The 14658-nt window shown below is 33.6% G+C and overlaps 3 protein-coding genes across 8 annotated transcripts; all 3 read right to left on the reverse strand.

The window, feature by feature from the left end:
* Positions 1–973: 973 nt before the first annotated feature.
* LOC142551173 (uncharacterized) lies at positions 974–11962 on the reverse strand. 6 transcript variants are annotated; one of them, XM_075660252.1, is made up of 10 exons: positions 11547–11962; positions 5144–5279; positions 5000–5044; positions 4856–4930; positions 4602–4718; positions 3936–4010; positions 3732–3806; positions 3393–3656; positions 3110–3313; positions 2938–3030 (listed from the first exon to the last, which is right to left on the reverse strand). In XM_075660252.1, the coding sequence occupies exons 2-9, from the start codon at positions 5253–5255 to the stop codon at positions 3213–3215; spliced, it is 864 nt and encodes a 287-aa protein (XP_075516367.1). In that variant the 5' UTR covers positions 5256–5279; positions 11547–11962; the 3' UTR covers positions 2938–3030; positions 3110–3212. The 6 variants fall into 6 exon arrangements, with proteins under 6 accessions (XP_075516369.1, XP_075516365.1, XP_075516368.1 ...); XM_075660251.1 differs by lacking the exon at positions 4602–4718 and adding an exon at positions 4076–4192 and having other exon boundaries at positions 11547–11955; XM_075660255.1 differs by lacking the exon at positions 11547–11962 and having other exon boundaries at positions 5137–5241.
* LOC142550603 (uncharacterized) lies at positions 5479–7619 on the reverse strand. Its single transcript, XM_075659676.1, has 4 exons — positions 6760–7619; positions 6405–6677; positions 6193–6292; positions 5479–6111 (listed from the first exon to the last, which is right to left on the reverse strand). Exons 1-4 carry the CDS (start codon positions 7617–7619, stop codon positions 5479–5481), a joined length of 1866 nt encoding a protein of 621 aa, XP_075515791.1.
* On the reverse strand, positions 7643–8995 carry LOC142550604 (uncharacterized). Its single transcript, XM_075659677.1, has one exon. It carries the CDS (start codon positions 8993–8995, stop codon positions 7643–7645), a length of 1353 nt encoding a protein of 450 aa, XP_075515792.1.
* Positions 11963–14658: the final 2696 nt, after the last annotated feature.

Here is a 14658-nt window from a genome sequence, read left to right on the forward strand (position 1 = left end):
CAGTCTCTCGTAACTGGTGGAATATCAATTTAATTCTCTGCTCATCTGAATAATCAAGTAAATCAAACAGTATTTCTATGTCATCAAACCAATTCTCACAATCTTCAGACGTCTCGATACCACTCAGAATCGGCAGCTGAAATAACTGAAACTCTTCCAACTGTATTTCCATCTGAGTTTCTGATACATCTATCTGTTCAGTCGAAGTACTACCCCTTTCTGGAATTCTTCGAGGAGGTACATCTGATTACCAAAAAATTTCATCCAAGATATGGACGTTCTTCCTATGGAAGTTGTTCCTGTCCCGGTGTTGTGTGACAACACGGGAGCTATAGCTCAAGCAAAGGAGCCAATGTCTCATCAGAAATCCAAACACGTATTGAGAAAGTACCACATCCTCCGAGAGATTGTGGAAAGAGGAGATGTCTCGATTGACAAAGTCGGCTCTGCAGATAATGTTGCTGATCCACTAACTAAGCCTTTACCTGGACCATTATTCGAGTAGCATCGCGAATTGATGGGTTTGAAGCATATGGGTACACTACAAGAATAAATGCTTATGGTGACATTCATAAATGTCATCATATTCAATATTTAGTGACATTTAAGTTTTAGTGACATCTCCAACAAATGTCGTCTATTCCAATGTCGTCTTAAACTTTCTGAAATTTTTTTATGTCATTATAAGACGTTAATGACAACTTCATACGTGTTACTAATTATTCATATAATGAAAATTTTAAATGTCAAGAAAACTCATGTTTTAAAGATATTTATACATGCCTTGCTATTATAGCAATAATGACAAATTTATATGTCAGGTAAAATAATTTATAATGACAACTAAAAGTGTCGTGTATATTATTTATAATGACAACTAAAAGTGTCGTGTACATTATTTATAGTGACAATAAAAAATGTCACTAATGATATGTTATAAGGTTAATTTAAAACGTCTCATTATGTAATCTGTAATGACAACTCTCTTCCCGTTCTAGGACAACTAGAACTTGTATTTCACACCAATTTGGTCCCAACGTCTGTCTTCTACTTCGGTATTTGGATCCATGCTACGAACCACTCCTTTTGCCACAATTTTCGTCGAATCAAATAAACTTTTTACTGAGACAGAACATCCAATCTATGTGAAAGTGCAAAAGAGAAAGTTTTGATAAAAACAATTATAAAGTACAATCATCAACAACCATTATGCTAATGAGTATGTCCAGCTAGCCAGAAAACAAAAAAGCATAAAGAAACATCATTCAAATTAGTTAACTCATGACAGCAAATATACATGTAATATATATTCTCAATCAAAATATACTATCTAAATCAATAAATAGCTAACTCGAGTTAATTATAAGCTCACACAAAACATAGCTTACAAAAAAGCAATGCAGTATTAAGAAAGAAGACTTGGAAGGGATCTTAGCAATAAATAAAGAAACTTGTCATCATCATACGAGATCAATGAACTAGTGGTGTTGGAATTTATTAGTCTTCTTCATATATACTATATACATATATATCCATTATCTGTAATCGAATTAATTCCTTCTTATTAAAGTAGTACTGTTGACACAGATTTGTACTCTACTATGTACTGTGAGGACAATCAACAAGATGATATTGGAACCACCTTTTCTGATGATTTTCCCCATCTTCAAGATTTATATGGTGAATTTGATGAAGATGACACTAAAGTCTACTTGATTTTCCCCATCTTCAAGATTTATATGGTGAATTTGATGAAGATGACACTAAAGTCTACTTGTCTTCGTCACTTACAATGGAAGAAAATGAATGGAGTCCTTGCTTTTCCTTGCAATCTAGCAAGAATTCAGAAACATGTTTACTAGTGGATGAAATAAATCTGGACAAAGAATCCAGTCTTCCTCACCTACTAAAGGCTTATGGAGAGGCTGTTGAAAAAGGCGAGAGTGAGTTAGGAAATAAGTTTCTAAAGATGTCCAAGGACTTACTAGCTAATTTTGCAGGAGTTGTAATTATTGGTGATGGAGAAGTGGAGGATATGAACACTTGTTCTAGTTTCCGTTCATTTTTTGACAAATTTGTGAGACACCACAATGCTCTCTATGAAGCTTTAGAGAGTAGTTTCTCAGTTGATCTTGCAGAAGCAAGAACAACCATTGAAAGTTTTTTTCAATAGGCCAATTTTTTTTTAAAATAGGCGCGCCAGGCCTACTAGATGATCTAACGTATATTCTTAAACCAAAAAGCCAATGCTGAATCAATAAAGTACTAACTCAATATAATAATAAAGTAATAAAACTAGAAAAAAGACTTTACCCTTGGAGATAATGGACTACTAGAGGATGCTGTGTGTTGTATATTGTTGTAATTTGAACCAAGGTTTTGGTTTGGTTGATTGCAAATCTTTGATTCTAACATTGCAATGTGTTGGCCTTGTTTTCTAATTTGCTCATCCATTTTTTCTAACTTTATCTTTTGCTCCATCACTATTCGATTGCATGTACTACGGCTTGGAACTTCTCCCCATAAATCAGATGGGTTAACACCATCACCAAGCATACGCATTCGGCCTGATCTATCTGGTCCAATGATTTGAGAAAATACGTCATTTTGACCAATTTGATCATCCTCATCTTCAGGAAGTTGATTTTCTAGTTCTTTCATTGCAGCCTTCACCAAAAAATCAAAATTCATAATTTATTCATAATGATTATGAAAACAAATATCTTTGAAAGTAATCTAGTTGAAGTTTATAAAACAACTTACCAATTTTTCTGCCACAATGTTGCCTGAGGGACTTCCATTAGCATGAATGAAACATGCATGAAATAATTCAACTCTTGATGGAGGTTGCCCTTTTTCTTTTTTCTAATATGTAATTGGTTAAAAGTTTGTAGATTCTAATGCATGTAGAATTATAAGATTAATAAGATAAATTACCAATTTTTGTTTCACTTGAGCGAAAGATCTTCTTCCAGTTGTCTGATTCATTATCTTTTGGTTCCGAGCAATCTTATTTTTTTCACTTCTCTCCTGATACATTAAATTCAACTTGGTACACAAGACAAATGTCTACATGAACATTTTTCTAAACATATAAAATATTTTATACCTTTGATTTTTCAGAGTTCCACTGAGCAACTAGTTTCACATATTGTTCTACAAAAGCTCTTTTATCTTTTTCTTCAAGAAGAACTTGCATTGGCAACTCAGGATCATAATACTTCTTTTTTAGTTCTGCCTTCCAGTTTCTCCATTTTGTTGCTATTGAACGTAGCGTCCAACTTTCTGTTCCAGGAGGAAGGTCGTACTTTTCCTACAAAGGCATTTAGACAATTTACCATCATAGTAAAAAATTATTTAATAATAAAATTATTCAATAACATTTCAATTACCTTTATAACATCTAGCATTTTTCTTACTATCTAGGGGCATTTTATGCCAATCTTCCACGTCAATCGGGCAAAATTTACCATTTCTTGCCAAAGTACCCAAAAAATCAGTAAATTTATTTCTTCTTGATCCAATAGGACGTCCCATATCATCACATCGAATCTTAATACGTGGCAGCGTGCTAGGTCTACCCCAAATTTCTTTCATAAATGTAGGGCCTCTAGTTTTCTCCTCAGCGTTAAGAGATTCACTTTCGCTATCTACATCTAGATGCAAAAAAGAGAAATAAATGATTGAAAAAATAAAGTGAAATGAGTTATTACATTTTTCGTATAGGTTACCTTGATCAGATTCTTCGTTCATAAAATCATTTTCAACATGTGGGTTATTGTTGAATGTGATCCTAGAAGTCAAACCTGTATGTTTTTTATATGAATAAATAAAGAATGAAGTAAGTATTATAACAAGTTATATCTAAATGTAATCATCGGAACTAAAAAACTATAATTTCATGTCTTTCTATATCTTAATTTTTAGGATGTTACCTTGTAATTCAATGTCATTTTCATTTGAAGCTTCATCTATTTGGTTTCTTGATGCACCTTGAATGCTTTGACAATCTGCACAAGCATTATTTCAACAAAATATATGCAAATTGAGTTTATAATTATAAATAATATGCTACCTCTTTCTTTTGAATTTCGAGTTGTGTGATTGTCAATCAAAATCAGTGGTTGAGTATTTGTCTCATCTTGAAGTTGAAAATGAGTTTTTCCAACATTTTTATTTTTAAGAGTCATTCCTATCAAAAGCAAGTTATATAAGATAAATAAAGCATTAATAAGCATTATACCGAATTATATCAAAATTTAATCTTTTGAAATAAAAAATTCTTAAGTTTCATATATTTTTATATATCATACCTACATCATTGTGTTGCTGCTTTGAAACTTTATCCTTTTGGTTATTTAGCATACCTTGTGTGTTTTGACATTCTGCACAAGTATTGACTCCACAAAAATATAAGCAAGTTAAGTTTTAATTATAAGCAACAAAGTTCTAACTTTTTTCGCTAGCTACCATGTTATTACCAAGTTCTCTTGCAAGACTGACTTGAACAAAGTATACAACATTCATACAAATGCAAAAGGTCAAATAAGAGTTATACACAAGCAACAAACAGATTGTTTTTGTGTAAAATGCGATGATACCTCTTTTTTTTGAATTTCGATTTACATGATTGGCAGATATAATAAGTGGTTGTGTATCTTCCTCATCTCGAAGTTGAAAATAAGATTTTCCAAAAAATTTACTCTTACGAGTCATTCCTATCAAAAGAAAAGGTTAAAAATTACAAATGCTTTTATATAGAATAAATAAAACATGAAGTAAGCATTATACATATCCAAACTTAATCGTTTCAAATAAAATGCTATAAGTTTCATATCTTTTTTATATTTAATACCTTGTAAATCATTGTGTTGGTGCTTTGAAACTCCATCCATTTGGTTATTCAACATACCTTGTATGTTTTGAATTTCTACACAAGTTTTGATACCACCAAAATATAAGTAAGTTGAGTTTTTAATTATAAAAAGAAAATGCTAACCTTTTCCGCTATCATTCATGCTACCGAGTTCTCTTGCAAGACCAACTTGAACAAAGTACATAAAATTCAGACAAAATCAAAAGGTCCAATAAGAGTAATACAAAATCAGCAAACATATTCTTGATGTATAAAGTTACATGCTACCTTTTTTTGAACTTCGAGCTGCGTGATTGACAATCATAATTCGAGATTGTGTATTTGCCTTATCTTGATGTTGAAAATGAGGTTTTCCAACAGTTTTACCATCACTAGCCATTCCTATCAAGAGCAAGAACCACAACTTGAAGATAAAAAAAAGTTAGTTATATCCTTTGATATGATAAATAAAGATCCATAGTGAAAAATGAAATTAAAATATATAATGTTATTATTATTCTAGTATCCGGCAAATCCACTCTACTAGTTTCACTTTATATCATATTAACTAAACATAAAAAATTATATATGCAAGAAAAAATCTCATCATTATCTAAATCTCATCATTCATCAACGTCAATTTCAACTCCTGCAACATCATCCCGAACCCAAACGACTTCTTCATGTTCATTCTCGTCTTCAGGATTACAAATACAACTTTGAAGATATGTATCAACATCTGCCATAGGTTGCATTTTATACTTTGCTCGTGTATCGGTGGTGATAATTACATGCCAATTACAATCAACTGGATCTTCCACATAAAAAACTTGCATGGCTTGGGATGCTAATATATAAGGCTCGTTGTGACGCTTCACATTTGTAAAATTGGCCAACATAAAACCATCTTCATCCAGTTTTAGTCGTTTGCCTTTGGAGACCCAATCACATTCAAATAAAACAACTCTTCGACCTCCCTCATAATCTAACTCAATCACATTTTGCAAAATCCCATAATAATCAAGTTCACTTGATACTGGATTCTGATCTCTTATACTTGAATAACTTGAAGTGGTAGCCCGAACAATTACACCACAATTCTGAGTTTTTCTTTTGCGTTCCACTTCTTTTGTATGAAACCTAAATCCATTGGAAATGAATTTTTCATATCGTATCCCTATGAAATTTGGGCCTCTGGCAAGTGATTTCAAATCATTTGATATTGGATCATCTTGTGAAGGATTTGTATTTTCAATCTATCACACAAGAAAAAATTGATAAATTATGTATAAAAATCATAATATTTAACCTTAATGACAATTACAAAAGAAACTTACATGTTTGGCAAACCAAGAGGCAAAAGACTCACTATGCATACGTTCAATTTGGTGTGGTGGAAGACCGGAATGTGTAAGATTCAAAATCTGACGGTGTTCACTGCAAATTAAGAAAGATGGTTTGATAAACATCGATGATTATATATTTAAACACAATGAAATATATAATCACATACTCTATATAAGATTGTACGTGATGACAGTTGAATAACACATATTGATGTGCCTTCTTTAATGTCTCATCATCAAACTTAGTTGCAATGGGCTTTCCAAGTGCATAACCAGAGGCCGTAAACACGCCCAATGCGAATGTTGAGCCGATAGTTGTCTCATCATTTCTTTTTGATTGATTGAATTTTGTCTCTACATAATCAGCTAAATAAAAAGAACAGAATGTCAAACATTCCTCAGCCAAATACCCCTCAGCAATGGATCCTTCTGGCCTATTTTTATTTCGAACATATGACTTCAATGTCCCCAAATACCTTGTACCAAAAACATAAATTTTGTATTATTTAGTGAAAACAATAATTTAAATAAAACAATATCAATAATATTTGTTTTTACCTTTCAATTGGATACATCCAACGATAGTAAACTGGTCCAGCAAGTTGTACTTCAGTAGCCAAATGTACAGTCAAATGAATCATTATGTCAAAAAATGAGGGAGGAAAAATCTTCTCCAACTGACAGAGGATCACCGCAATATCTTTCCTTAGACGAACCACATAAGTAGGAGAAATTACTTTACAACATAGCTCTCTGAAATACCTACTGAATCTAATCAAAGGAGTCCGAACTGATTTAGACAAAGTTCTACGTAGTCCCACCGGCAAAAACTGCTGCATCAAAATATGGTTGTCATGGCTTTTTAGACCAATTAATTTTGCCGGTTTCATTTGAACACACCGTGAAATGTTAGAAGCATATCCATTTGGAACTTTAACTTTTTTCAAAACCTTGCAAAATGTGCCCTTCTCATTTTTCCCCATTGAATAACATGCTGGAGGCAGATAAACTCTACTTGGTCCTTTCTCAATAAGATGAAGTGCTGATCTTATTCCAATTTCTTGCAAATCAAGACGTGATTTAATATTATCTTTTGTTTTTCCTTCCATATTCAGCAGTGTCCCACAAATTGATTCGCACACATTCTTCTCAATATGCATAAAATCAAGATTGTGGCGTACCACATTATCTTTCCAATATGGTAAATCGAAGAAAATACTCAACTTTTTCCAATTGAATGGTAGTTCTGGATTATCATCAACTGTTTTTCCAAATTTCAAATTAAAATTTTTCAACTCGTTGATCACTGTGTCTCCCGAAAGTATGGGTGATGGTCTTCCATACTCTTCTGTGCCATCAATATTTTGAGCATCTTTGCGAAACTCATGATCACCGTTCAAAAATTTGCGGTGACCCATATAACAATATTTTCTGCCATTTTTTAACCAGCGTGAATGTGTAAATTTGTGGCACACTGGGCATGCAAATTTACCTTTGGTGCTCCATCAGATAGGGTTGCATATCCAGGAAAATCACTTATAGTCCATAATAATGCGGCATTCAATTGAAAATTCTGCTTGGTTGATGCATCATATGTCTGCACTCCTACCTCCCACAAATCCTTCAAATCTGCAACAAGGGGCTGCAAGTAGATGTCGATGTTATTTCCAGGAGCAGATGGACCAGGTATTAGCAATGATAATATAAAGTATGGTTGTTTCATCCACATCCATGGTGGAAGATTATAAGGCACTAAAATGACTGGCCACGTACTATGCGCCACACTCATATTTTTGAATGGATTAAATCCATCTGAAGCTAATCCTAGCCTTATGTTTCGGGGATCCTTTGCGAATTCAGGGTGGTTATGGTCAAACGTTTGCCAAGCTGGGGAATCAGCTGGGTGTCGCATGTAACCGTCTTTCGTGCGAGATTCAGAATGCCATCTCATATGGACTGCTGTTTTGCAGGACATGAACAAACGTTGTAACCTAGGCTTTATTGGAAAATACCATAAAACCTTGTGTGCAACATTCCTCTTGTCACCAATAGGATCATTTTCAGATGTTTCCCATCTAGGCTCGTTGCATGTTTTGCATCGAACTCTTTCTTCGTCCAACCGCCAGTATAAAGTGCAATCATTAGGACAAGCATCGATCTTTTCATAACCAAGTCCTAATTGCTTCATCAATTTCTCTGCTTCATAGTATGACTTTGGTAAATCTTTCATGGCATTTGGAAATGCTTCTCTCAACAAATCCAAAAGCATATTGAAGATTTTATTGGTAATTTTTCCAAGACATTTTAAGTGAAGCAAGCGAATGATGAATGAAAGTTTTGAGAATTTCTTGCATCCGGGATATAACTCTTTTTGTGAATCATCAATTAGTTTATAGAATTTCTCGGCCTCTCCGATTGGAATCTCTTTATCCTTTTCAAATCCCGCTGTATTGATTGTATCACCATCGTTTTGTGGGACCCCAAAAGCATCGTGAACTAATCCCTCCATATCATCTACATCATCACGAGATGGAACAGAACTAGATATTGAAGATGCACTACATGCTATCTCTCCATGAGCCACCCAGTGAGTATAACCTTTGATAAATCCATCAACCGTCAAATGATCACAAGCATCCTCTCTTGAAACACATATGCCAATCTTACATTTTGCACAAGGACACGCAATCATTCCATTTATGTTTGCATTAGAAAATGCAAAATCTAAGAAACTCTCAAGTCCTTTCCTGTATTCCTTGGTTTGTCTCGGCAAAAACATCCAACTTTTATCCATCACAATTCTGGTAAAAAGATATACTTAAACTAGTTCAGCAAACAAATATATAATTTTTGTATGTGTGGAGTAAAATATCGAACAAGATATATACAATTAGTGTCTCAAAACACAACAATAATTTAATAACCAAAAAAATATGTGAACAAAAGAAAACTAGAGTGAAACCCAAAAATCCCTTATAGATAGCTATATTTTTTTATGAATTAATTTCATATATTTTTATTATTTTCAATCATTTTAAAGAAAATAAGTTAGCTTTGAGATCACCACTTGTTATAAATTGATTTCATATATTAATAGTTGATATATTTTGAAATCATGTTAATCGAACATATGAAATTTGTCATCAACGTCAATAACTAGATCGACTGTTTATTGCTTAATAAATTATAGTTGATAATGAACGACAAAATTCAAATATTTATAACTATATTGTTATCTAAATGTACTTTTTTTCAGCCAATATAACACATGGACAACTATTTATATATATTTTAATTCAATATGCTTAGTAATCCAGCTAAGTTACATATTGGTCACACCTGGAAGCTTAAGAAAATGAATTGTTTCTTATTTAATTTGTGTACCCAAAAAGAATAAACAAGCATATGCCACATTCGAGAGCCTCTATTTATAAAGCAAGAAACAATAGTCAATATGCAAAAACAAGCCAAAACAAATAAATACTTCTCCCAAACGGACATTTATTATTTGATTTCAATTAAAAAAACATATTATAAACTTCTAAAAAAATATATATTATTATTTTATAAAAAACGAATATAATTAAGTAAAAATACCATTCACCTCAAACAAACCCTTTGTTATATATTGTCATCAATCATTGATAATATACTCCTATTGGCTAAAAATAAAAAATCTCATGAAATCAAAGAAGTCAGATAATGGTCATTATGTTTTAATAAAATCTAAAAGAGAAGGAAAGCTGACATATAGTGTTCATTCCAGATGTGGAAAAACAGTTAAGCTTCAAGTATTTTTTTCTTACATATGGAGTGCGAGTGTTTGAGAAAAAGGAAACATTAATCAAAGTTAAGAAGTATATATTAAAAGGGTTTACATCAGTTCAAAGAATCTGATCAACTTTTGCCTTTCAGTATTCAATTTTTTGTTCTTGGAATATCCATCTATATATATATATGTACATATGTGTGTGTGTGTGTGTGCGCGCGCGTGTGTGTGACAGATCAATTGTCGACTGATGGAGTATAAGATGTATTGTCCATGTTTAAATCTTATATAATCATATTTAGAGCTTATTCTCACAACTGTGCACGTGTGTGCCAATTCCTAGACATCTCCATACTTATAAAATAAACTCTAAAAAATCTCAAAATCTCTGAAATATGAAATCTTGGAAATTACATTATGAAGCTCATACCTCTTTGAATCTCGTGAAATGTTAGATTATGAAGCCCATACCTCAATGGCTTTAATGAAGCTAGCTTTTCTCTATTTATGAGTGTTGGTCAGATTACATGTAATAGCACTGTTACCCTGGAATCTTATCATATACACTCGATTCTTATTTAAGACACCTCAACAGATGAGTGTTGCCTAAAATCTGCCCCTCAGTTACTTAATGTTCAATGATTTCCCATAGTAAATGTGTTCCAGGTGATAGATGTTCTTTATTATAAATACTCCAATACTTCAAAGAGTGGCAAGTGAACAGGCGAAGTTTCCTCTGTCCTTAGTTTCAGAGTAATGGTATTGTTATACGCTTACATTTTTCTACTACTGTACGTGCGTAGAATAGCGAGGCTGGGTTTTCACAAAGTCTTACTTGTATCTGCATTATGGTTGTTAATTGCTTCCTAAACACATAGCATGTGGATTGTGGATGTACCTTGTTGTCACAACTCAGATCCAAACTAATTGCATCTTGGAAAGTACAGATATTGGTGACTTAACAACCAACCTTTCAACTCAGTTAGTAGAAATAGATCGGCTATAATATGATTAGACATTGGTTTTTCCGAGCATATCCTATGTTAGGTGATATGGTTAGAAGGTTCAATAGATAAGCACATACGCAAAGTGCAACAACAATTTGAGAGTTAAGGGGTTAGGAAGCATAATGCTCTGTAAGGATTGATTTCCAAATAACTGAGTTAGGCCCACTTTATCAACATGATCATACATAACCTGCGCATTTGTTTATGGGTTTTAGTGCTGGTCAAAACACGTTGCGAGCTCCTTCATATAAACTCAGCACAAAATGCCAAGCTCAGCTCAAAAACAATGAAGAACACAGAACAATATTTATGTTATGAATCAACTTTTTAATCACAAAAATTGTGACTCAAATCGAACACTCCTCTATTCTCAATAAATCAATCAAGCAAATCAAATGAATCGAACACTCTTATAAAATCGAACACCTCTTCTAAAATAGAACACTCTTATAAAATCGAACTCCTCTTATAAAATCAAATGAATCGAAATCCTCTTCTATATGACTCGAACACTCTTAACAAAAAACTGTGACCAAAATCTCTTACAAAACAAGGGATTCGGAACTTACCGGAGATGAGCGGCTGGACAAATCTGAAAATGAGAAGCAGCTGGACAAATCTCAAACCGTGACACTAGAAAAAAGAAATAAGAAGGAAGGATTAGCGGCTGAACGAGGGAAAAGAAGGGCGCGAGAGATTTGGGAGAAAAAGCGGCGAGAGAGATTTGGCACAATGTATAAATTAATCCATCGTTCTTTCCTTTTTTTTCCTTTTAATTAAGTTTTTTTTTTAGTTTTTTAATGAGAGTGAGAGTGAGAGATTAAAAAATTGGAAATGAGTGGGAAAAATAAGAACTTTTAGTGGAATTCATTAAAAACGTCATTATAACATATCTAATTTAATATTTTTTTAATTAAAAATTTTATGTGTAACCAATGTCATGATATGTATGTAATAACGACATTATTTTAAAAATGTCACTAAGAAAATGTCAGTATAGCCATTTTTTCTTGTAGTGGTAGTTGGTTTTAGTGCAAGTGGGAGATTGTTAGAGTAGGTGCCCGTCGAGCCAAGTGTTGGCCGAGTGTTCACAATGAAACTCTATGTATAAGCAATCTTTATTTTAATAATATTTGAAATTATTATTTTGGCACATCTTTATCTGTATACCAATGCTAGTTGCATAGATAAAGCCCTTGAATATACAAATAGTAGAAAGAATATGAGATGCTCATATGATGACTATCATGAAACTCATATTTGGAATACTGTATATTCTAAACAGTTCCTAGTCGATTCAGCCGCCGCTAAGAAGGATATAGGCCGCTCGAGTTCGAGACTAGTATCTGCGATGTGAGTACCATGTTTCATTGGTAGGGGACATTGTGATGTCCGAGCATGCAGATAGGTGCTCCTGGTAGAGTGCACTGAACAACCCTCCATAAAGGACCTTCCAAGTGGTTCTCACTTATCAAGTGGAAAAGTCCTAGTTTATGGTTGTACACCATTAGTCCTTATGACCCGGGATAATATTGAGACTCTATGTGCTAGAATTACACTTTGACTTGTTTACCGACTCTCATGGGGCCATCAGGTGGCAAGGTTGGGTGTTCTGTCGAAACATATAGGAGTCGATGCATTGTAGTCGGGGATTCACCGCTTACCTTCGGGTATGGATATCCTATGTGTTCTCATGTGTATGTAGGTTGAAATCTCTTATCAGAGTATGGTGGTAATTATGAAAGGGGTCGATGCAACTACGACATGACACATAGTATCGATTCATTGACAACTCTCGATAAACCAATGGTTGTCGAATCGGTCGGGATATATGAGTTGAAGGGACCGTACTGTACGCTAACCATAATTGAATGGTTCTTGCAGGCACTATCATTTGATACCTAGGGAATCATGTAAGCGATGCTGCTAGGCGTTTAACATGATTGGTTGGGTACTATCAGACTTGAGTTCTGACATTCTTGTTAGCAAGTAGTTGATAAGTAAGAATGAAGCAATTGGGGTATGCTCGTATAAGGAAATGTTTAGTCCGAATCACATGGAGATGTGAACCCACGGCTAGTTGTATCAATGAACCATTGAGGGTCACACAAGTGCTAACTTTCTAGATCCCGTTGAGAAGTAAAATAGTTCAATGTGTTGAACGACTTATAAAGGAGTTTATAAGCATAAATAAAAATAGAAGTAGGCCAAACAAATAATGTATTTGAAAATTGTGATTTTCATAAACATTATTATGGACTAAATTAAATTAATTCAAGTGTTGAACTAATTAAACACTAGTTGGCCTAGTAGAGTCCAAATAATTAAATTAATTCAAGTGTTGAATTAATTAAATAACATTGGGCCTTGTAGAGCCCAATTAGAAATAATTATTAAACTAGTGGGCTTGAGTAAAATCAAGTAAACTTTAAATGGACTCAAATATGTTTGGGACATTTAAATAAAAGTCCATGGGCCTTGTACTTGTTACAAGCCCAAGTAGAAGGCATGCAAGGGAGGTGAAGGGTTGGAGACAACTTTTTCAATGTCCAAGGCATGTCATGCAACTTTTTGCTTCAACTTTTTGCCCAACCAAGAAAAATGTTTTCTCCTTCTCTCCTACTACACCATATGGCCGAAAATTTTAAGATAATTCTCCTCCAATTTTTGTTCTTCAATGGTTGAGGAAAGCTTAGTCTTCTCAATGAAAATGCTCTAATTTTTCTAGTGCAAAATTAGAGTGGATTTAGCTTGTTGGTGGTGTACCTAATTTGAAGGAAAGATTTCAAGAACAAGGAAAGCTTGTAGAGGGTCTTGCTATTGAAGAGCTTAGTTGTTTGACAACTAAGTTGGAGCCATGATCAATCTCTTGAGATTGATAGGTACATTTCTTAAACACACTATGTATGACAATTTGTGTTTTGTATTTGCTACACATCCTAGTACATGAGGTGTTCGGTTTTCTTCCTAGAAAATAAATTTTGGACTTCCGTTGCGCATTTGAACACCTAAAATCGATCCTCTTTCACTAGTTGCACAAGACGATGATAAAGATTATTTTCAGCGAAATAAAGATGTGCAGAACAACAAAAGAGATCTGGGAGAAGTTGATTTAGCTATGCGAGGGCAACGAGCAGACAAAATAAATAAACTCTCAGTTGCTGTTCAGAAGTTTGAAAACATTAAAATGAAGACTGGAGAGTCCATAAATGAGTACAATGAAAGAGTCAACGGCATTATAAATGAACTAAATACATTTGGAAAAGTATATTCAAACAAAGAAATTGCGCTGAAGGTGGTTAGAGGTCTTCTCAAAGAATGAAATGTCAACACCATGACTATGAGAGAGTCAAAGGACCTGAATAAGGTAGAATTACATGATTTGTTTGCTGATCTCAAAGCCTATGAGTTTGAACTGCAAACAAGAGAAGGAGAGCCTTCTACACCACAAATTGAAAGGATCGGTTACGATATCTGGAAGCGCTACGGAACTTTCGAAAATCATATTTTCATAGGAATAAAACCGAGCACCCAACATAGTGTGTAGCAAATACTAAAATAATCATACATAGTGTGTTTAGAAATTTACCTATCAATCACAAAGATTGATTATTGGCTCCAACTAAATTTTAAACAACTTATCTCTTGAAGAGTTGACCCAATCTACAAGCTTTCTAGAGC

This window comes from Primulina tabacum, chromosome 7, assembly GCF_025594145.1.
Source record: "Primulina tabacum isolate GXHZ01 chromosome 7, ASM2559414v2, whole genome shotgun sequence".
Lineage (NCBI taxonomy): Eukaryota > Viridiplantae > Streptophyta > Magnoliopsida > Lamiales > Gesneriaceae > Primulina > Primulina tabacum.